We start from the raw sequence: 24589 nt of genomic DNA, 5'->3' as shown, positions 1-24589 counted from the left end.
ACCAAAGAATTTGTGATTGCAATAATTTTCAGGAAGAAACTGAGTATTATCTGACAAAATTGCAGGGGTGTCAATACTTTTGGCCACAACTGTATATGGGGCCCATTATGTATGGAGAATTATATGGAGCCCATCATATACTGTATGGAGCAATATACGGGGCTCATTTATGGAACATTATGTGGGGCTTATTATATAATGTCTGGAGCAAAATATGGGACTCATGTATGGAGAATTATATGGGGCCCACTATATATGAAGCATTACATGGGTTCCATCATATACTGTATGGAGCATTATATATGGAGCATTATATGGGACTCATTATACTGCATGGAGCATTATATGGGGCCTATTATGTAACGAGCATTATATGGGGCTCATTATACTGTATAAAGCAATATCTGGGGCTCATTCTGTAAGGAGCAATATATGGGGCCCATTATACTGAATGGAGCAATATATGGGGCTCATTCTGTATGTAACACTATGTGGTGCACATAATACTGAATGGAGGACTATACTGTTCGGTTTCTGAGCCATTGTAGAATTTACAATATTGCTCATGTAAGAAGCAAATGAAATCTTTGGCATTGTACTACACCTATATTTCTCTGTCGTATCTGTGCATCATGAATTGTGGTATGTGTTAAAAGGGGCTCACTGATACTCTTTCGCCCAGGGCCCATGAAAACCTGGAGCCAGCCCTGGATCAGATGACTGCAGCTTCTTGTCTCCCATGGAGGTTATTGAACCAAGTGAAAAAAAAAAAAAAAAGGTTTTAAAATTATTAAAAAATATGAAAGTTCATATCACCCCTCTTTTGCCACATTCAAAATAAAATAGAATATACACATATTTGGTATCACCGTGTTCAGAATTGCCTGATCTATCAAAATATAAAAATAATTAATCCGATGGGTAAACGGATTAACAAGAATCAAAATGCCAGAATTACGTTTTTTTGGTTGCTAAAACATTGCAATAAAATGTAATAAAAGGTGATCAAAACATTGTATCTATCCCAAAATGGTTTCAATAAAAACGTCAGCTCGGCACACAAAAAATAAGCCCTCATCCAGAGCCCGAAAAATGGAGACACTACAAGTCTCGGAAAATAGCGTCATTTTCTTTTTCTGACAAACTTTGGATTTTTTTTCACCGCTTAAATAAAAAAGAACCTATACATGTTTGGTATCTACAAACTTATAATGACCTGGAAAATCATACTGGCAGGTCAGTTTTAGTATTAGTGAACATTGTAAATAAAATCCCCAAAACAACAGTGGAATTGCACTTTTTTTTGCTATTTCACCACACTTAGAATTTTTTTTCCAGTTTTGCAGTACACGATATGGTAAAAGCAATGGCGTCATTCAAAAGTAAAACTCATCCCAAAAAAACAAGTCCTCACATGGCCATATTGATAAAAAAGTAACTAAGTTATGGCTCTGGGAAAAAGAGGGGAACAAAAAAATGGAAATGTGAAAACAGAAATACCCCTGTGGTCCCTAAGGAGTTAAATAAACATGCCACATGTTTGGACACTACTATTTTTTGGGTGCTACAATCAGGTTTTTTCTATTTGGATTGTTTGTCCGTGGATCGGGACAGAGTTTCTATGCACTTGCACTTTATACTTGACTACTGGGATATGCTGCTATTCTAAATGCAGCGGCGGTTTATCTGCAGACATACCCATCTCTTCTTGCTCACGGAGGGGTGTTTCAGTTGCAGGCTCTGCCGGCTCTTTGTGCAATGCTCTAGAGATATCCGCCTTCTGGATTTGTGAAAAAAGCTATATGGAGTTGTATATACAATTGTCAGTGTCACCATACAGAGCAGGTGTTCATTCATTTCAAACAACTGCTACTTGTAAAAGAACAAGGAGAAATAAGTACAGAATATTTACATTAGTGTTACAAAATGCACATAAACCGACATATCAATTAGGCTTTATACGCATAGAATTATCATGCTCACTTATATAGCGTTAAAATATTCCACAGCGCTTTACAAACATTTTTCATTACTGTCCCCATTGGGGCTCACGATCTACATTCCCTACTAGTATGTGTTGGAGTCTGCGAGAAAAGCGGAGAATCTGGAGGAAACCCACGCAGACACGGGAAGAACATAGAAAAATGACATGCAGATGCTGTTGTTGGTGGGATATGGACACAGGAACCAACAAGTAAAACTGCGAACCACACAGCAAGTGTGCTGCCTTCTGCGCAGTAATTGATTGTGCAGCCTCCTGTACACATGAACATGGCATTATTTGGAGCGCACACTGCATTTTTCACCCTACAGAAGATACTATGTATATTAAGGCAATTTATTTACATCTGTATTGATATAAACTATACGTATCAAAGATGTTTCCCATATAGGATATACAGATGTTACTTTGGAATACTCCTCTGTCTCGTTGGCGATTGGTCTCTCTAACCTTTGCACACAGGCTGCCTGCTCATGATACTCTGCTCATGATACTCTGCTCCCCGTCATCCACAAAGTGTCTGCTTTAATTACCAACAGTTTCATTCCTGTTGTGGCCTCCTTCAACCATTTAAAAGGAATTTTTCAACAGGCTTTTGCTATATAATCTGAGAGCAACATAATGTAGGGACATAGACAATGATTTCAGTGATGTGTCACTTACTGGGCTGATTGATGCAGATTTGATAGAATCCCTGTTTTCTCACCTGTAGATGCAGCAGTACTCAAGAATGCTGAGCTGTGCATAACCCCACCCACACACCTAATGGGAAGCCTCCCGTGTACACTGTGCATAGGCAGAAAGCAGCCAATCAGTGGTGGAGGCGTGGTTGCACAGATTAGAGTAATTTAATTTAGTGTGCACAAGATGCTAATATTTACGGTATTACTATGGGGGCACTGCTGACCGTACCATAATGGAGAGCAGTTTAAAAGACATGAAACCCAGGGAATTCTGAGTGCTACTACCCCTTGGCAAAGATCACAAATATTAGTACTAAATTAAAAAAAAAGCTCATATCCATGGAAAATTACAGTGGATTTAAAGAGAAAAAAAAATGGAATAATCTGGAACATCAGGATTAAAATTAGAGCAAAAACTGACCACTTTTGTACCAATACCCCCCTACTGACATTTCTATACAAGTGAGCTCCATATAGTGTTTATTTAAGGCAATGCCCCAATATAACCTGAATACATATTCATTTCAAACTGTTTTTTCTTTTATGCTGGTAGAAAGATTTTAATTTTTAATGGCAGTATATCCTGTTAACATTAGGGAATGTGCGGCCTGCAAATTATAATGAGGGGGGGGCAAATGATCATAAGGAAAAGCCCCTTACTGAAATGTGTTGCAAGCAAAAGTGAGTCACGCAAAAATCATGTAGATATTGTGACAACAATGAGATCGAGCAAACAAAGTGTTTTAGTTTAGCAGCTGGAAAAAAAAACAAAAAAACACATTTCCATTATAGAACATTAAATCAAACACATTACAGCTGGGAATAAAGTGTAAATGCAAAGCCCTTGAGATACGGCCGTAAGTAATGGGCAGATAAATACAGGAACACACAAAACCATACTATTCTTGCCATCCAGAGTAGAGGAAGCAATTTTTTTTTATATACTTGGATGTGCAGTGGTCTAAATGTATATGAAAATCATATACATGTTTTATGCATAATCCAACTATAGAGCTACTTCTGTCATGCTGCAAAAAGTCCAAAATATGAGAATGCAAAAATACCACCTGATAAGATGAGCTCTGTACTTGGCTCTCTCTGGCAGTTCCGTTCTTAGGATCGGTCAAGGGTCCCATTTATTGGACCCCTACAAATTCATAATTTTAAAATGTAGGAAATAAGAATTTTTGGGCTTACTGCAAATTCACTTTCTCATATCCATCATTGGGGACACAGGAAACCATGGGTGTACACTGGTGGCACCAGGAGGCTGACACTAAGAATTACAACCTTAAGAAAAAAAAAAAGTCTCTTCATCGGCTTAACTTAATAGCTTGATTGCCACATACTGGCAAATCAAGCTATTAAGTTAGTGAAAAAAGGAGTAGGACAAGCAGAACAAAATTATAAATGCACGCCCAAAGGGGCAACAGTAAAAAAGGGTGGGGCAGATCCAAAAATCCTCTTTTCTCAGGTACTCATTGATGGACACAGGAAACAATGGGATGTCCCAAAGCAGTCTCTAGGGCGGGAATTATATAAAAATGTGTAGGGCAAATCGCTGAGGAAACCCGAGTGAATGCCGCTAGAAGCACCTTTCTGCCCAGATTTGCATCCGCTGAGGTGAAAGTGAGAACGGTGTAGATTTTTGAGGTGTGAACGGAGAACCAAGTAGCAGCCTTACAAAAGGTTGATGCCTGATGGACAGCTTAGAAGCCCCCACTGCCTTAGAGGAATGAGCCTTGATCCCGTTCTGGCATCTGTTCATTTGTCCCGTTGGGGCTTACGTCCGAACGCCCCTGCAAAATGGGTTTTGGGCATATGTGCCGATGGGGCCTTAGACGATGATGGTACTGGCAGAGTGAACATGCGCTCGATTGTAAATCATTTTCCGGCGTGTATGCCTACTGGAGGCAGACACCCAGACATAGTAGACGTTTTGGTGTCCGCCTCCAATAGGTGTACACGCCCGAAAATTATGTACAACAGAGCCCACATTCATTCTATCAGAACCACACAGTCCTGTTTGTGGGGGTTTGGACGTAAGCCCTGACGAGACCAACAAATGGATCCAGAACGCAGTGTGAAAGCACCCTAAGATTCCTGAGGTAGAATCGGGAAAAGATAAGGGAAGGAATCTTAAGACCAAGCAATCGCCAGAGCAATGGATGCAATAGCTAGATGGTGACGAGCTCTGGACATAAACCAGGGGACTTTGTGATTATGTCTGGATTACCCCACTGCAGATTTAATTGAAGATGTTGGGTGTGAGACCACTTTCCCGCAGTTAAAATTTCAAGTCCATAGCCACGTTGTCTATTCCCAGAATGTGGATCACAGAGATTGCTGGGATTTTCTGTTCCACCCAGTAGAGAATCTGTGAGACATCTCACATTGCTTGACAAGTCCAGGTCCCTCCTTGATGGCTGATGTAAGCCACGGCGTTGGCGATGCCAGACCAGATTTGGAGACTGCCAAAGTACTGTAGAAGTGTGAGACAAATTGCTCTGAGTTCTAAAACATTTATGGGAGGAAGGACTTTGTGACTCTTCCACTTCACAGACCGTGCACTGTCAACATTCGGAAGATTGGGAAGATTGCGCCTCAACAGAAAAGGCTGGCGTCCGTTGTCACAATCTGCCAATAAATGGGGAAGAAAGAAAGCCAAAAAAAATAAGGGGAGAGTCCAGCCAGCAGACTAGAGACAGTCTGACTGAGGCGATAAGAAGCAATGGTATTACGCACATGCCCCTATCTGTTTAATTTTCTTGTGCTCCATGTCAGGCTATGCAAGTAGCCCAGCATGCTGCCATGCAATTAACTTCCTAAGTCTATTTAAGGCTTGTCAAGAGTCACACCTGGGTCTTGGTATTGCTCCAAGATTTAATAGTAGCTTTCTTAGTTGTCTTTACACAGTTCCAGTCCACAGTAATCAGGACATCCCCTGCTTGTTTCCAGTAACCTTGCTACCTGTCAGTGGAGGACTTCACCTGCTTATCTGTGGATTCCAGGAGCCCTGCTACTTTCCAGTAGTCTTCAGGACTCCACCTACCTGTCTGCAGTTACCTACTTGTATGCAGTTTCCAGTATTGCTACCTACTTGTTTGTAGTTTCCAGGACATCTTCCTGGCTGTCTGCAGCTTCCAAAGTACAGTACTCAGACTTCCTAGTTACTCCAGAGATCTTTCTGTTATCTGTGGACAAGGAACTCAGGGACTGGAAATCACAAACAAGCAGGAGACGTCCTAATGACTGTGGACTGGAACTGTGAAAAGACAACTAAAAAAAAAAAAAGCTACTAGCAAGTCTTAGAGCAATACTAAGACCCAAGTGTGAGTCGTGGGAGGCCTTAAATTGAACTAGGAATTTTGTTAAATGGCAGCACACCGGGCTACCTGCAAAGTCCGATGTATAGAACAAGAAAATCAAAGAGACAAGGGCATGTGCATAACAATCTGGCAATCTTGGGAATAACAGACTTGTCCCAATGGGAAAGCAGGGCCAACTGCAGAGACCTGGTGTGGAACTGAGCAAGTGGGATTGCCTTGATAGCCACCCCCATCTTGCCTAGGATGGTCTCATATAGAAGCGGAGATGAAGAGGAGGAGAGCGGCTCAGGGAGTGGATGCTGGTGTGCAAAGTCAACATTTTGTTCTTTGGAAGGAAAACTTTAGCTTTGACGTATAGAACAGTGTGCTCAGGAAGATGATGTGCTGGGACGGAATCATAGACTATTTTGATTGATTGACAATGCACGTGAACCATGTAGAGGTCAATTCCCATATCTGCTTGTTTTTGGGAGAACTGTGGGAGAACTGTGGGAACCTGTGAGAATTTGGCACAAAAACAAGAGAACAGGCATTCTTCATGCAGATGCTCCACTGATTTTGACCAGATTTGAACAGAGGGCAATAGTAGGAGCAATAATAAATAAAAAAACTAAAAAGATGGGAGCGCAAGTTGCTTACCAGTAACAGGTCAGCGTTGATTATGGGCTGACTGGGGTGAGACAGCAGCCACTGCACGCCTCCCATCTGCTTCCAATCCATGAGCTGCTGAGTTGGGGGAGCAATTTCCAAAGTTGTGATGGTGTCAGATGTATCCTTCAACTGCTCCTGCATGCGAATGCTTGGGATCTCCTTTAAGTCATCCACCATTAACTTACGCTTCCTTTTCCTCCGCTTTTTCTTTTCTAATACTTAAACATGAAGTAGCCTCTTTAGAAAGCATTTGGTCTAATTTAGTTTCTTACTTTACTGCATTACTGAAAATTGGTCAGATGAGCATTGATCCCATGAATAGTAGGATTTCAAGTAAAATGTGTGGTCATTTAAATTATATTTTTCCAGTCACAACTATGCAAACATGATTGTTTACATTCCATAGCCTTATTACCCTAAGGCCACGTTCACACGCTCAGTATTTGGTCAGTATTTTCCCTGAGTATTTGTAAGCCAAAACCAGTAGTGGGTGATAAATACAGAAGTGGTGATGTGTTATTATATTTTTCCTCAGATTGTTCCACTCCTGGTTTTGGCTTACAAATACTGAAGTAAAAAAACTCACCAAATACTGAACTTGTGAACGTGGCCTTATAATGTGTAGTACAGAAATTATAGTAGGAATGAAGCAATAATGGGGCTTCATATGCCAGCTCTAAGTGTGGTTGACTACATAGTGCCAAAGTTATTAGAAGACACTCACATTTTAAGAATTTTGGAGCAACTCTGGCTGTAGAATAACAAATCTATGCCTGTAATAAATAGATGTACCACAATTTATGCCAAACATGTTGAATAAATTAGGGTAAATCTGTTGACACAAGAGATTTGCCTTCACTAGCTTAGCCGCAACAATTTGTACCCACCACTAAGAAAACAAAAAAAGTTACATTTTTCTTGTGTAAATGTTGATTTGCACCAAAATGTGTTTTTTTTTTTTTTATTTTACACACACACCACAGATCTGGCATATATTGAAGAGTAAATTCCCATCTATGGGGGAATTTACGGAGACTAGTATTTTATGTGAAGCCCACTGAAGTAAGTGCATCAAATTTATTAAGAGGCAGTCAATTCTTTATAAATAAGCCATATCTTGGGCCACCAGCTGTGCTTCCAGGATCTAACACAGACAGAGGAGGGTCTCTGTGCTAAAACAGTATATGGGCCATTGGGAGTTCAATAATGCAGAAGTTTTTGCATGGTTGGAAGCTAGAAGTGGCTCCGTTACCTCTTGAACTCCTGTGCGGCTGCACATGTTGCACCAATAGTATGTCTGAAATTAAAGCCCCCTATACACATTAGACTAATGTCTGATGAACTCATCAATATCCAATTTATTGTTGGGAGAAATATCAATCTGGCAGGTCTGATTTTGGACTGCCTATCGTAGTGTATCCCAGAAATGAGTTGGTGATGGCTTTCTCATAGAGAGCGATCAGCCAGACAAGCACTAATGTGAATGGAATCAGTCCGAAATGACTGTTATGGCGGGCTTTACACCATGATTTACATTAATTTTTATCGTAAATTATTGTATATCTGTCAGGCCGTGGTTTGCCCCTTACCCACTTTTAGAAAATTGGTGAGAGCGATTGAAAATTTATAAAGAACCCCCAGAAAACGGAATAAATGTATACTCATGTATTTATTGTTCACTGTCGATTTCAGAATGTACTTCTTAATGGATAGTAAACGATGGTAGACAGATCACGTAACATGACAGCTTATGCTTTTTTTTAGTCACACTAATCTGTACCTGAATCATCGACAGGCTCCAGAACAAAGCCAATTTCTTCATTAGAGATCAGGGTTGTGGTGTTTGCAGCTGCAGCATCTTCTAAAGGCGACTCAAGGGGTTCGTCCAAATAATCTGCATGAAGGCGATAATGTTAATGAAATAGGGATTTTTGTGATAACTCACCGTAAAAACCTTTTCTCCGAGACGCTCATTGGGGGGACACAGACCATGGGTGTTATGCTGTGGCCAATAGGAGGCTGACACTAAGTTGAGACGAAAAAAAGAGTTAGCTCCTCCTCTGCAGCATACACTTTCCTGCTGGCCCCAAGTGAACCAGTTCGGTGCAAAAGCAGTAGGAGATCATTAATATCATATTAGAGTACAATCGTCAACCTCATATCGGAGTATAACCCACTGAATGGGAGACAAGAAGCAGAAGCCGTCAGGCTAATAGGGTGGGTGCTATGTCCCCCAATGAGCGTCTCGGAGAAAAGGATTTTAAGGTGAGTTATCACAAAAATCCCGGTTTCTCCTTCACCTCATTGGGGGACACAGACCATGGGACGTCCCAAAGCAGTCCATGCGTGGGCAACAATATAACAGATAAAACCCCATGCAGTGGCTGAGTAAAGGTGCCCTACTGCCTGTTGTAGAATAGTCTGCTGAGGACCGTACTGCGGAAGTCTGAGCATGAGTAGTGCTTCAAGAATGTGTAAATGCTGAGCCAAAACGTAGCCTTGCAGACCTGCAGACTTGTTCGGTCGGCATGCGAAACCGAATGGCCCAGAAGGCGGACATCGACCCAGTAGAATACGCCCTAATCCCTCCCGGGATGAGCCGCTTCTAAAGTAGTATAACTCCTGAATAGGCAAATTAATTTCTCAGGCTATTGTGACCCTGAAGTGGCTTACAAGAGAGTGTCCTGAGAGCCGTCATTGCATGCAGGGCGTGCGCAACTACAGCCATCCGAAGTACCAGTGTCGGGTCCAAAAGAGGGCAAGACAAACTCATTGTTTAAAATAGAAGGGTCAACCAACGCTGGAAAAAAGGGCGGAAACGATCTGAGGACAATCGTATCCAGGTTGGAAAGCAGAGAGAAAAAAACCAAAAATGAGCTAAACAGGACATGGCGGTCAGCTCTAAGCTTCGCATAATAAGTGACACTGCGACAAGAAGGGCGATTTCCCAAGACAGAACTGCCCGCGAGACATCCTGGAACGGTTTGAAAGGCGTCTCTTAAAGCGCACCCAGGACTGAATTAACGATCCAGGCTTCTAACGGACTTTTGTAGGGGGGTACCCTCCCGAGAAGTCCTGAGAATGAAAGTCATGAATTACGTCTTGGAAACAGAGACAGGTAGAGCCAAGATCTGGCCCTTGAGGGAGGCGAGGGTCAGGAACCTGAGTCCTAAGTCAGTCTGGAGAAAACTCTCAAAAGAACTGGAGCGGTGAAGACGCGAAGAGAATGACCATGGTCCTAACACCATGCGACAGAAGGTGTTCAGGAGAGGTGAAAGATGCAACCTAATATCGGCCTCTGGGCACCAACCATAGTGGAGACCCCTGAGGAGAATCGATTAGAGCCCAGGCTTTGAAAGCCAGATCGTTAAACAACAGATCGTGTGATCTGGTGATCCATTGGACGTTAGGAGAGAATGTCTGGGTGATGTAACAGTCACCTGTGGACGGCGTGTATGATCTGTAGTAACTCTGAATATCACGTCAGGCGAGACCAATCCTGGATGCCTCGGGAGACTGGAAACGGCCACTACCTCTGTTTACGTGATGACCGTTGCCAGGAAAAGAAGACGAAACTGGTGCTACGGAGTAACCAGTCATGCCCCCTATGGCGTTTTGGATCCCGAGACCGGGCTCAGACTGCTGAGTACCTTGGCCTTCAGTCTTGAAGCCATAAGATCCCAATTCGGCTTCTCCTAACAAAGGCAGTCCTGTTAAAAACGTCCTCCATGGTGCATGCCACAACCGTGGAGAAATATTATTGATTCGAATGGAGTGATACACGAGTAGATACTGGAGCTGGTGCCGGGTAACCTGGATCACTTGGATTACAAGGATATACAAAAAGGCTGCTCTCCAACCAAGGAGGCTGGTATCGATAGCCACTACTGCTGATTAGATCAGAAAATAAATTTTTCTCCTTGGTATAGAGGGAGAACCTCAATGTCCACCGCCTGTGAGGCTGACATGTGGAGGGGGAGCGGCACCGCCGCCGAGGAGAGCAGTCTTCTGGCGCTGACTGACAGAAGATAATACAATTAATTGAAGAGGATCACTTCAATTGCTACTGCAATCTCTCCCCACCCCGTACCTCACAGCAATCCGGAAGGACAAGGAGATGAGTGCCAAAGTGTCTGAACTAAAGATGCTGTTCACGATCAAGGTAAGAACCGAATGGAGGGACTCCATCCGTGGATGGTGTACCTCAGCCAAGATCCAGCAAGCATGGACAGATTGGATAGGAGTAGGCGATCGCTAAATTCTGTAGCATCGAATAATGGTTCCGTCCAGATGCCTTACATCTAGGGCTCGGAAAAAGAAGCCCTTGTTACACCGCCTAAGTTCTTTGGAAGACGTGAAGGAAAAAACATCTTGTAGAGGGACGATAAGAAAAAAAAAAAGGAATCCTTGTATCTAGAAGACCCAGGCTTTGGGCTCGTTCGATACGAACAGCATACAAAAAAGGAGACCTCACGAACCAGGAATAGGCGGCCATCCGTAATGCTGTGTGTCGACGGCTTATGCCGCGAGAGGACCAATATCAGATTTGTTGCTGAAGATGCTCTCGGCCCTGCTGGGGAAGACATTTGTCCTTCCTTCTATGGCCTTACAGATAAGCTGAACCCACTACTGCCCAAGTAAACCAACTCTGGTAAGAAAGGGATGTCAGAATTCCTTCTGTGGGTACAGCACTCCCTCCATTCCGTGAGCCATAACGCCTTATTGAGTGTGATGGCATTTGCCGCTGTGGTGCAGCCGGCCGCATGTGAAAAGGGCGTCCAGCTAAAAAGAGAAGAGAGCTGGTTTCAAGGCTAACAGAATGGAACAAATCAGACTCCTCTGTCGGTCTGTGGGACCTTTAATTGATTATCCACCTGGCCTGGATGGCCCAGGGATTCAACCCAATGTTTCCGCTAACCAGCTGAAAGCAAGGGGGATTCGTCCCTTCCGGAGGCTTCTGATTTGGTTATCCCATCGCTCCCTTTGCCGGTCAACTATGCAGCAAGCCACCAGGAGTGTGGTAAATGCTGTATTATGGGGTATAGTTCACCGGAAAAACGTTACGATTCGGGACAGACCAGGCATTGACTTTCAGAAAACTGTGTGAGTGCCATGAAAAAGACAAATCTTCCAGTTCTTTCCTTTTTTTATCCTTAGTGAATCCGAAATCAAGGCAAAACATTAAGCTGATACACAGAGTCCTGTACTCTGTAAACCTGTGGTGAAGGGGAAGCGAGAAACAGAGCATACGGACATTTAAGCATGTAGGATCGAAACGTGTAGCTGGTTACTCAGTGCCTCACTGCACATCCATTTACTTATGAGGAGAAAGCCGCTGTAATATATTTTAATTCTTCAATAAAGCAAGCAATTTTATTAGTTGGAACGCTCCTTTTTTTATGCATTTGTAGAATGCCTGCGGCTGCTAATCGACAGCTGCTGTGATCCTGTGAACGTTCTGATGCACAGAGGGATCGAGGATAACCTGTGCCAGAGGAGAAGCCCGCCCGAAGGGGGAGTTCATAAGTCAGGCCCAGTGTTGATGGAGTCTAAAACTGGTGTGGTGAGATGGCCTATGGATCCAGAATAAATTTATAAAGTATAAATCCAGAATAAATACTGCCGGTGACCTGCGATTTCCAGCTGGTCTCCCATTCTGGTCCCAGCCCAGCCTCAAGCTGCTTAGTGGGTGACATCGGACGAGAGCAGTAACGCTCAGCCTAGAAGGGCCGGTGGCCCGAAAACGAGCATTCTAATCCTCTGGAATGCAGGCTGGCCGGGGATATAGAGGGTCAAAGAACAGACACATCTATCTACAGTTGTGGCCAAAAGTATTGACACCCCTGAAATTCTGTCAGATAATACTCAGTTTCTTCCTGAAAATGATTGCAAACACAAATTCTTTGGGATTATTATCTTCATTTAATTTGTCTTAAATGAAAAAACACAAAGAATTGCCCTAAAGCCAAATTGGATATAATTCCACACCAAACATAAAAAAGAGGGTGGACAAAAGTATTGGCACTGTTCGAAAAATCATGTGATGCTTCTCTAATTTGTGTAATTAACAGCACCTGTAACTTACCTGTGGCACCTAACAGGTGTTGGCAATAACTAAATCACACTTGCAGCCAGTTGACATGGATTAAAGTTGACTCAACCTCTGTCCTGTGTCCTTGTGTGTACCACATTGAGCATGGAGAAAAGAAAGAAGACCAAAGAACTGTCTGGGGACTTGAGAAACCAAATTGTGAGGAAGCATGAGCAATCTCAAGGCTACAAGTCCATCTCCAAAGACCAGAATGTTCCTGTGTCTACCGTGCGCAGTGTCATCAAGAAGTTTAAAGCCCATGGCACTGTGGCTAACCTCCCTAGATGTGGATGGAAAAGAAAAATTGACAAGAGATTTAAACGCAAGATTGTGCGGATGTAGGATAAAGAACCTCAACTAACATCCAAACAAGTTCAAGCTGCCCTGCAGTCCGAGGGTACAACAGTGTCAACCCGTACTATCCTTCGGCGTCTGAATGAAAAGGGACTGTATGGTAGGAGACCCAGGAAGACCCCACTTCTTACCCCGAGACATAAAAAAGCCAGGCTGGAGTTTGCCAAAACTTACCTGAAAAAGCCTAAAACGTTTTGGAAGAATGTTCTCTGGTCAGATGAGACAAAAGTAGAGCTTTTTGGGCAAAGGCATCAACATAGAGTTTACAGGAGAAAAAAAAGAAGTATTCAAAGAAAAGAACACGGTCCCTACAGTCAAACATGGCAGAGTTCCCTGATGTTTTGGGGTTGCTTTGCTGCCTCTGGCACTGGACTGCTTGACCTTGTGCATGGCATTATGAAGTCTGAAGACTACCAACAAATTTTGCAGCATAATGCAGGGCCCTGTGTGAGAAAGCTGGGTCTCCCTCAGAGGTCATGTGTCTTCCAGCAGGACAATGACCCAAAACACACTTCAAAAAGCACTAGAAAATGGTTTGAGAGAAAGCACTGGAGACTTCTAAGGTGGCCAGCAATGAGTCCAGACCTGAATCCCATAGAACACCTGTGGAGAGATCTAAAAATGGCAGTTTGGAGAAGGCACCTTTCAAATATCAGGGACCTGGAGCAGTTTTCCAAAGAAGAATGGTCTAAAATTCCAGCAGAGCATTGTAAGAAACACATTGATGGTTACCGGAAGCGGTTGGTCGCAGTTATTTTGGCTAAAGGTTAGGCTGAGGGTGCCAATACTTTTGTCTGGCCCATTTCTGGAGTTTTGTGTGAAATGATCAATGTTTTGCTTCATTCTCTTTTGTGTTTTTTCATTTAAGACAAATTAAATGAAGATAATAATACCAAAGAATTTGTGTTTGCAATCATTTTCAGAAAGAAACAGTATTATCTGACAGAATTGCAGGGGTGTCAATACTTTTGGCCACAACTGCATCGCTATCTCATACATACATATATATATATATATATATATATATATATATATATATATATATATATATATATATATATTACATACACACACACAGTATCTTCAAGGTCTCACCCTGTAGACTGTGGTCTTCCCCAGGAAAACAGCACCCTTGTCAGCGCTGAATGGGCGCTATCTATCCTTGACCTCAGTGTTGTATGACCCTTTAAGTCACTTTAAGCCATATAAGGGTGCCCGTACCTTGGTCTGCAGGACGGTGGTACTTGCCCAGCCTCACGCTGCTTAGCAGCTGCCACCTGAAGGACGGAGCGACCGGCGGCACACTCTGGTGGAGGATGAGAGCGACAGTCCTCTGCTGACGGACCATAACTCCTCGAGGGGCATGGTCCCACAGCCAACACGTCACTGTTCTAAAGCAGCCCAGCAAGGAATATGATTGCCGGGATGAGATCCCCCTCCTCACCGGCGGCCGGGGGGTGGGGTGTCTGCGCGTCCCGGCATGGAGCCGCGATGGGACTTCAGCGTGGAGGCGGGCGTTCCCGTGAGAACCACCACCGCGTCACTCCGGGAGAGGGTGGCTCCTCCGAAGTAGGCCGAAGCCTAGATTATTGACTGGTGCGGCTCCAGAGAAAGACTCCATGGACCAAGCGCTTCCCGGCGCACGCCGGTGGAGGCGCTGACACTCTCGCTCTGCCATGCCCAGTGTACATGCAAGTAACGTCAGGCAGGTGGGCGGGACCTCCGACTTGACACGCGGCTGGTGGGCGGAGAAACTGCCTGCAGCCTAGTAAGGGCCGAAGAATGACCGGGCCCGCGACGCACCCCGAAGCCCCCTTACCGTCATGCCAGGGGGAGTGAGAGCAGAGCCTTTGCCTACAGGCCAGTGCTGTGACAGGGATGGTGCAGGAACCCTAAATCCACCATTCCCTCTGAGGGGGGAGGTGGAGAGGGACCGTCCAGATCCGTGCAGCACCACCGTTCCATCAGTGGTGGTGCAGAGGGAGCAGCACGGATGCCGTGGGGGGTCTCTGTGTATCCGAAGGGTTCGCTCCACTAGGATTTCACAGGGTTATGTCCGGCTGTGGCAGAACTTGTGCTGCGTGGCTTCACGAGAGCAGTCATGCTCAGCCTAGAATGGCCGATGGCCTGGCACTCACCGCGGTGCGCGTCCCGGCATGGAGCCGCCGCGATGGGACTTCAGCGCAGAGGCGCATGTTTCCCAGGCAACCCTCGGACTGTTCGGTCACTTATCCGGTCGCTTTAGGGGCCATGAGTAATCTTCAGGATGGTACGGGGTAAGTGAATACCTCAATCCAGCCTCCCTTAGAAGGGAAGTGGAGAGGGACCGTCCACCTCCTTGCATCATCTGCTTTTAAAAAGTGGTGAAGCAGTGAGGGCTGCACGGACGCCATGTAGAGGCCTCTGAGCATCCTATGGGTTGAATCCCAAAGGATGGGCAGGGCAGGTTGTCCGGCATAGGCCTGGCTGCGGAAGAGGATACATGAAGGCGACACTCCATGTGCTCGTCCGTAAGTCGGTGCGGAGAGATTGGTGCCCTTTAAGAGACCCGTCACCCTTGAATCAGCTCAGGCATGGCATCCCACGTTGCAGGAGAGGATACGTGGAGGTGACACTCGCACGTGCTTGCCTGTTGTTGGTTTGGGGAAATCGGAACCTTGAAAGGCTCCGTTGCTCCTTCATCCGGATTAAAAAATGAAAAAAGTAAAATTCAAAAATTAAAAATAACAAATGGTCTGAAGACCAGACCAGTGTGCCTCCTACAGACACTAAGCAAGAACTGGTTCACTTGGGGCCAGCAGGAAGGTGTATGCTGCGGAGGAGGAGCTAACTCTTTTTGTCTCAACTTAGTGTCAGCCTCCTAGTGGCCACAGCATAACACCAATCGTCTGTGTCCCCCAATAAGGCGAAGGAGAAACAATTTTTTTTTTCTACAGAGCAACAACAGACCTGTGGTAGTTATCGGTCTGTGAATATGAAGGAAATCTCATGTACAGCACCATGAAATCAATGGTGCTATATAAATAATAATAATCACAACCAGAAGGGAGCGCTGTCATTTAGGAATTATCCAAGTATACTGATGACTGTATACTTTGAAACAATTGCTTTAATTGTATAAAATGAAAAACCGTTTCGTCTCCACTCTGGAGCCTTCACCAGATGGATACACAGAGTACTGCGCTAAGGACATATCCATTTACTGGATTAATTCCTAAACGAAATTGTTTCCATATTGCTCCTGATTTTTTTTTTTTTTATTGGTGATAGAAATCTTCTCCATTTTGGCTACACTGGTAAAAATCCAAGGAAGGCTATGTTAACACGTTGCGTTTTTGCTGCATTTTTTTTAAATGCAAATTTTAATCAGGTTCATGTTTTTTGTTTGTTTTTGGGGGGGGGGGCACTAAGCTATTAGCATGCACAAAAGACAAACGCAGAAAAAAAACAACGTAGCAAATATGCAGCAAAAACATAGCAAAACCTGATTTTTGTAAGCAGCTACTTTACTGCCAAGAGAACAGGTTTTGCCTGCAGAAAAAAAACAAAGCAAAAACACAAACGTGAGAACTTAGTTAACACAGGTATCCATTAGGCTAAGTTCACACAATGGTTTTTTTTTTCAGCTAGAAAAATCCACATATAAAAAGCACTTCTAAAATGGTACATGGTTTTTGACACACTTTTGCAACAAAGCTTGTTTTTTTCTGAGTAGTTTTTGATAGGTCTTTAACTGTATTGTGAGTATTTTATGTATTTTCATTTCAAAAATCAAGCCATAAACCTCCATAAAAACTACAGAAAAAAAACCTTATTTTGCGGTAATTTATACACACTAATGAATTGACATGATGCTTTTTCTAATGCATGTTAATAAGCGAGTGGAAAAACGACACAATATGTACACCACAGGCGCCTTTTCACATTTACGGTATATAAATGGAAAGCTTGTTGATAACAGTTATGAAGGGAATTTTATGAGTTATTTAGAATCTGAGCCAAAAACAACTGCTTAAAATTCAAAGTGAATATACATTATGTTCATACAGAATTTTTTGAATCAAAAATACCCCAAAAACACTTAGAACTCTTCAAATTCACTTTTATGGGAAAATCATTTTGCTGTTCACATGACGATTTTGTTTCCCTGAAGAGGTTTTGAAAAATGCCTGCTGCAAAAAACAAACAAAAAAGTCTTCAAAACAACTTGAGGAAACGCTTCAGGACTCCAAAAACATCTCTCAAAATGGAATGTTTCCTGATTGAAAAACGTGTGGTTTTGAACATATGGCAATCAGACTAAGTCCCTTGATCATTGTCCCATCACAGAATCTAGTGCTCATAAGCTGTAATATATTTTTTAAGAAAATTATCCAGGCTCTCCTTGAACTTTTATAGTGAACCAACCATTGTCTTTTTTAATATTTTTTTGGGGGGGTTTGTCAAGCTTATGTTCGTCTGCATTTTTTTTTTTTAACCAGTGTTTGTGACATCTTTTTTTATTGTAAAATACAGAGTGGAAAACACCAGAATTGTCAGCTCACTTCTTTCAACCTTATGACGTTTGTGAAAACACAAATTAGTTAAAAAGACGCTAAAAAGACTCAACATAAGAACAAAAAGAGAATTTTTGGTATGCCCATAAAATCCCTTTCTTACAGCCTTCATTGCGAGACACTGGAAACCATTAGCATATACTGGCTGACACTAAGAAAAACACAAAAAAAAAAAATCTCGGCTCCTCCTAAGCAGCCTACTGGCACAAAACTCCTTGGTTAATGAGAAAGCAATAGAAGAGGCAACATAGGGAACAGAAAAACAAAACACATCCAAATGCACACAACTAGAAGGGTGAATGTGTCCCCCAATGGAGGTTACAAAAAAAAAAAAAAAAAGATTTTATAGCTAGTACCAAAAATCTTTTTCTCTCAGTCGTTTCATTGGGGAACATAGAAAACTATGGGATGTCAAAAAGCTGTGACTTGAGTGAGCACCGCTTGTAGTACATTTCTGACGAGGATTGCATCCGCTGAGAGGAAATGTGAACTTTGTACAACTTGTAGAAAGTGTAGATGGAGGGCCAGGTGGCAGCCTTGCAGAGCTGCAGAATAAAGATTCCCACTTGGAGCACAACAAGCGTAAACATTTATCTCAGATGTTAATGGCGGTAAGAGCAACTGCCTCCCATTTTTAAGGAAAGCCTCAACGGAATTATGGTCTGATGTCTGTATGGACTGAACCTAAGGTAAGAAAGATGAATGTTGTCTAGAAGGCAAGGAAGCCAAGTGTGAGCAGGCGGCGCAAGTTGCGACAGGTTGGTCCAAGGGGAATTTGCAATTACATGATGCACAGGCAATATGGGTGACTAGTGGAAGCTGGGCTGGTCAGTGTGCACGGTCTTCTTTTAGAGCGAACATGACAGAGGACAGAGAGAAAGGAAGAATAGGAGAAACACCAATGCTATTAGATGGGAGCACTGCAGACATACCAAAGTTAAATAAAAATGACAGACCACAAGGCTGAAACAGTATAACATCATATATTGCATGTGGGTGCAGATGAAACCAACACAATCAGCCCATGGAAAATCAGTGTAGGACACACTGTAATCAATAAGATACAACAAGAGGAAATCAGTGCATAGATGTCCAAAGTATGATAAAATCACAAATCTTTATTAGATAACACAGGGAGAAAAGCACAAACAATGACAAATAAAGGGTGACACAAGCAGAAGCAGAGCAAAGGGGTATACAGTGTCAAAAACCTCACTCTGACCCTTATCATAAGTAAACACCTGGTGGTAAAGATTCAAGTATATACACCCGATATATAACAGGCAGACCAGTGAAAAGCAATAAGGGGTAAAATCCCCAGCTGGACAGCCATATAATCAGGGGTGAAATTACAAAGACACAAAAGTAAGGTAAACATACCAGGAGGGGAGAGGGGAGAGACACTGGATCCCAAGCTCAGCTGACCCCGACGTACGTTTCGGAAATGATCTTCCTTCCTCAGGGGGCATGGCTGTGTGTCCTAGGGCACCAGTCTGGAGGGTTTTTGTGACCTAGGGTGTCAGTCTAGAGACTTTGTGTCCTATGGCACCACGCTGAGATTGCTAAGGCTCTATCTGTGCCACCATCGCAAGAACACTGGAGCTGCTCGTACTGCACAGCAAAAATGGCAACATCTAGGGAGAGAGGAAGGACAGGCTGAAGCGCAAGAAGAAAGCCTGTGGGCAAGCATGATTGGCCAGAGAGACAGGTTGCTGCTAAGCCTCAGGTGAAGACATGGACTAAATTTGAATTTTACTGGGAGAATTCTGTGGGGTCCAGCTTGAAAAAAAATGGTGTGTACATACCCTAAGTATTTTATTGCATAAAAGCAAGAAACACTGTAGGAGAGTGCAGTCTGGCAAGCAATTTAACACATATACATTTGTACTTATACATGAGAGCCACCTCTTTGCATTATTTTCTATTTGCGTTACTCTAACAGTAATGTTGGAACTCTTTGCAAAGTGAAAACTCAGCAATTACACAATGGCTGTTATATAACTTCAAGTTACTGAATTATTAATTCTAATAGGCAAATGCAAAATACCAATAAAGTAGCCAGAATGATTCATCAATTGTTCCCATTTTCTAATCCAAAGCAGAGCGCTTACCCTCTGGCGGCTGAGTCTCTGGTGGAAGCGTTACATCTTGTTCTATATCTTTGTTTACGCTCAGTTCATAGGATTCATTGAAAAGCTGGTTGTTATCTAAATTAAAAAACAAAAATAAAAAATAATCATTTTATTGTTGATGTAAACAATTAACAACCATTATCTAAGTAATAGAAAGAATTAGAAGCTCAGAGTAGATTGCCAAACTAACCTGTGTTTGGCTAGCTAAATATTCTTCTTACCAAAAAAATCTGAGATTGCCCCTTCATCTCCAAATAAGTCATCGCCAAAGATATCTTTTGTATCACCAGGTAGGAAGGTAGAGCTCTGCTCGGGTACAATACTATTGGTGCTAACTCCAAAGGAGACATCACTTGAAGAGCCATGCCTGAATATGTCTAGGTCGTCTCCTGCAGGAAACAATCATGACATTCTAGATGTGAGACCATCAACAGCCACAAGCCATAAATATAGGCCCAGTACATATAAATCATGAAGGAGTTTTGATCTATGTGCTCACCAAAGCCACTGTGAAGAGTAAGCGGTTTGTCAATATCCTCTCGAATTGTGATGTCCTCCACTCGGCTTTGGTTTAGTGTGAAATGATCAACTACATCAATTACACTGTAAAAACATATCGTACAGGGGTAAATGCCAATTTGTCACCAATAGAGATAACAAAAAAAAAAAAAAGAGGGGAGAGAACACCACACATTTGGTTTTGGTAATATAAGTGCTGTGCTATCTGTACTTCTACAGCTGTGATGAAACTACAACTTTCAACAAGCTGGGAGTTGCAGACAAATTAAGGAGCTGCAGGTTAGAGGCCGCTCTTTTCAAGCCTAGGATGCCCTCTAAAGGAGGTAACAAAATACACTGCTTAAGAAAAAATAAAGGGAACACTTAAACAACATAATGTAATTCCAAGTCAATCACACTTGTTTGAAATCGACCTGTCCAGTTAGGAAGCAACACTGATTGTGAATCAATTTCTTCTGCTGTTGTGCAAATGAAACAAAACAACAGGTAGAAATGATAGGCAATTAGCAAGACAACCCCTATAAAGGAGTAATTCTGCAAGTGGTGACCACAGACTATATTTCTGTTCTCATCCTTTTTGGCTGTTTTGGTCACTTTTGCATTTTGTCATTGCTCTCATCCCTAGAGGTACAGAAGCATGAGGCGGTGTCGACACCGAAATTGCTCAGGTAAATGCAGCTCATCCAGGATGGCAAATCAATGCGAGCTGTGGCAAGATGGGTAGCTGTGTCTTTTATCACAGTGCCTAGAGTATCGAGCAGATACCAGGAGACAGGCCAGTACATCCGGAGATATGGACGGGGCTGTACAAGGGCAATAACCCAGCAGCAGGACTGTTACCTCCTCCTTTGTGCAAGGAGGAGGAGTGCCAGAATCCTGCAAATTGAGCTCCAGCAGGCCACTAACATCCATGTGTCTGCTCAAACTGTCAGAAACCGAATGCATGACTGTGGTATGAGGACCCGACATCCACAAGTGGGTGTTGCGCTTACAGCCCAACACCATGCATGGTGATTGGCATTTGCAAGAGAACAGCAATATTGGCAGATTCAATTTTGGCACCTGTGCTCTTCACAGATGACAGCAGGTTCACACTAAGCACATGTGACAGACGTGACAGTTTCTGGAGACAACATGGAGAACTGTCAGGCGAATCCAGAGCCTCACATGCTGCTCTGCAGCAAGCCATTCCTGATGCCAAGTTCCTCTGCCGCTCCACTGAGCATGCTCACGAGACGATCTCCAATTGGAGGTCGGGAGTCACGTGCTCAGGTCCTTCTCCAGATCCGATTGGTCCATCTCAGAGATCTGGATGGTTCCGGCAGCGCACGGCTATAAAAGGCCCGCATGGCCGAGCGGCCATGCGCTAGTATAGACTTTACTTGCTAGATGTGTGAATGGTGATGGATGTAGGTTTCTGGTGACTGACTTATTAAGATTCCCCTCCCTCTGATATTATGCATGTGGATAGCGAAATAGAGAAAGAGTCAGCGCCAGTCAATGGCAAGCCTTAGGCCACTGTGCACACCGCACCTCTACACTAGCGTCCGATCGTGCCACGCCTCACAGGACTATCGTATAGTGGCTGTGTTTGCCGCTGCGCTGCAGTCAGCAACACTTACCGGCGTCCGTGGTAGGTCTAGACGGACACAGACCTCAGCCTTGGGCCAGAGTCCTGTGACCGTATACCGCGCGTGCAATTTAGCTGAGACCTGTGAGTCTAACAGGCTTGGCGTTTATGTTACAGCACCTCTGTGAGCTCAGCGCACATCGGGTGGCGTTTAACCCGTGCGTGTTATACCACCATATAGCACGTCTGCCATTACTCAGCAGCAGTGATAACACCTTCTGCACGGTGGAACCCGAGCGGTGAACGCACTTTATTATTTATTTATTTAGTGCGTCCCGCCGTTCCTAACAGAGAACATTCTGCTGCCTGCAACATCCTACAGCATGAACGATTTGACAGTGGGTCAGTAATGGTGTGGGGTGGCATTTCTTTGGAGGCCCGTACAGCCCTCCATGTGCTAGCCAGAGATACCCTGACTGCCATTAGGTACCAGGAGGAGATCCTCATTCTTAGAGCATATGCAAGTGCAGTGGGCCCTGGGTTCCTTTTGATGCATGACAATGCTAGACCTCATGCGGCTTTAGTGTGTCAGCAGTTCCTGCATGGTGAACACATTGATGCTTTGGACTGGCATGCCTGTTCCCCAGACCAGAATCCAATCGAGCACATCTGGGACATCATGTCTCATTCCTTCCACGAATGTCACGTTGTACCATAGACAGCCCAGGATTTGAATAATGCTATAATCCAGGTCTGGGAGAAGATCCCTCAGGAGAATATCTGCCGCCTCATCAGAAGTATGCCCAGGCGTTGTAGGAAGGTCATACAGGCACGTGGAGGCCACATGCACTACTGAGCATCATTTCCTTGTCTTGATGCATTTACACTGAAGGTGGATAAGCCTTTAATTTGATTTTCCACTTTGATTTTGAGCATCATTCCAAATCCAGACCTCCATGGCATATTAATTTTGATTTACATTTTTATGTTTTATTACTCTCAAAGCATTCCACTATGTAATGAATAAAGATTTGCAAATGAAATATTTAATTTAGTGCTATCTAGAATGTCGTATTTTAGTTTTCCTTTTTTTTTGAGCAGTGTATCAAATTCAAATTGCATCCATATCATCCCGAGAACTTGATGTTGACCTCTATGAAGGGAGAAGCCGTTGTTATAATTACTATAGGTGATAATAATCAGGCTATGGGGCAGATACCTGTAAATTTAAAATTTCCCAAGAGAAAAAAAAACAAATTAAACAACAAATTAAATGCAATACTTTAAATCAGGTAACTGCATGTCAAAGTCTGGAAACTCTTCAGGGAGAGTGATTGCATTATAACTTGCTTCCTGGTTATTTTCCGTAAGATCCAGAGCTCCTGTATAAATAATATATTTTAAAATAAAAAAAATTATAAAAAAAATGCTGCTGACCATAATGTAACAAAACAATTGTCACTTTCTAAGATCTAAGAGTTCAAGTCACCTGGACGAAATGTGATCTTCATATTGAGAAAAGCTTCGTTACAGTCGGCTAAAAGATATTTTGCTTTTCGGTGGTATATCCTGACAACTCCAAGAAGTAAATGACCTGACGTTCTGAGGGCGATTATGACCTGTCATGTCAAAAAAAGGGGATTTTACTATTCATATTAAAAAATACTATTGTAACTGTTTATCGGGGAACAAAGAACGTTGGGTTTAGTTACTTGAATCTATGACTATAATGTAACTAAGTAAATACTAATTCTGTCTGGGGGAATAGGGAGGGGCTGGCTTGGATCAAACCCATAGTATCGCTACCGCCCTTCGGCTTCATTTAGATGTCCAATTCTCACGTATGAGTGCTATCTTTGGCCATTTACATGTTTGTGATTATTTTGTGGACCTCTCGGTCCATGGAAAATTGAAGAGACATGTCTGATTTTGATCTGAGAGCCGGATCAAAATTGGCAACGCAAGTCTATGGGTCCGCAAAAAAAAAAAAAAAAATCGGACTACATTCTAATGACATTTGAGTAGGGTGTGATTTTCATGGACAGTCACAAAAGAGAAAGTGGCGAAACTTTTCTTTTCCTCCTTGTACGAGAAAAGTGACGTCTGAATGAGGCCCTAGCTAACCTCAGTGAGGACTGTGATCTTGGCAGAAGCTATTGTGAAATTATACTTTTTGTATGAGCACTTATTTTATAGTGCCAGTCAACTTTAGAAGCTTTTTTTTTTTTTTAACCAATGCAGCTTGTCCAGTTAATGATACTGTAAAAAGGGCACGTACCTTTGGCGCCATGATGCTTTGAATGGCTGTTTCGAGGTTGCACTCGAATATGTGAGCCTTGGTCAGTTTCTTCTCCCAGTGTGCAGCAATCCAAATCTTGGACAGGATGCCTCGTTTGCCCAGAAGCAGATAAGTGTAAAACATAGTTACACTGAAATAAATGTGCCGATAAATACAGCTGAAAGAAAACAGAGTGATCATTATTAATGAAGTGGCTAAGCATAGCAATAAAATAATGGATCAGTAAACTGAAGCAACACTGGCGTAAGTACAGACTCTATAAACCTATCCGTTTGGTAAAAACCTTACCCAACAAATTGCTGCTTCTATAATACACTGTGGATTTTACACCTGGAAAATCTGGATGGAAAATCCACAGTGTATCATTCCCACGTGGTTGCAATCTAAATGTAGAAGAGAAACA

At 43.1% G+C, this 24589-nt stretch overlaps 1 protein-coding gene across 8 annotated transcripts in view; it reads right to left on the bottom strand.

Moving 5' to 3' along the window:
* Positions 1 to 24589, bottom strand: part of RAD21L1 (RAD21 cohesin complex component like 1) — a 41776-nt gene that overhangs the window by 7353 nt on the left and 9834 nt on the right. For 6 of the 8 annotated variants that reach the window (XM_073580788.1, XM_073580789.1, XM_073580791.1 and 3 more), the window contains 9 exons: positions 24166 to 24343; positions 23377 to 23506; positions 23170 to 23269; positions 20298 to 20401; positions 20020 to 20187; positions 19778 to 19873; positions 8446 to 8559; positions 6654 to 6883; positions 1699 to 1798 (listed from right to left, as the gene is read on the bottom strand). In XM_073580788.1, the coding sequence (XP_073436889.1) occupies positions 1699 to 1798; positions 6654 to 6883; positions 8446 to 8559; positions 19778 to 19873; positions 20020 to 20187; positions 20298 to 20401; positions 23170 to 23269; positions 23377 to 23506; positions 24166 to 24309 (1186 nt within the window). In that variant the 5' untranslated portion in view covers positions 24310 to 24343. The remainder of the gene's footprint in view (positions 1 to 1698; positions 1799 to 6653; positions 6884 to 8445; positions 8560 to 19777; positions 19874 to 20019; positions 20188 to 20297; positions 20402 to 23169; positions 23270 to 23376; positions 23507 to 24165; positions 24344 to 24589) is intronic. The other 2 variants (XR_012233176.1, XM_073580792.1) reach the window with 2 other exon arrangements.

This window comes from Dendrobates tinctorius, unplaced genomic scaffold (genome assembly GCF_039654945.1).
Source record: "Dendrobates tinctorius isolate UK_male_01 unplaced genomic scaffold, ASM3965494v1 ptg000065l, whole genome shotgun sequence".
NCBI lineage: Eukaryota > Metazoa > Chordata > Amphibia > Anura > Dendrobatidae > Dendrobates > Dendrobates tinctorius.
The sequence above is the reverse complement of the archived record's forward strand: the minus strand, read 5'-3'. Positions and strand labels throughout refer to the sequence as shown.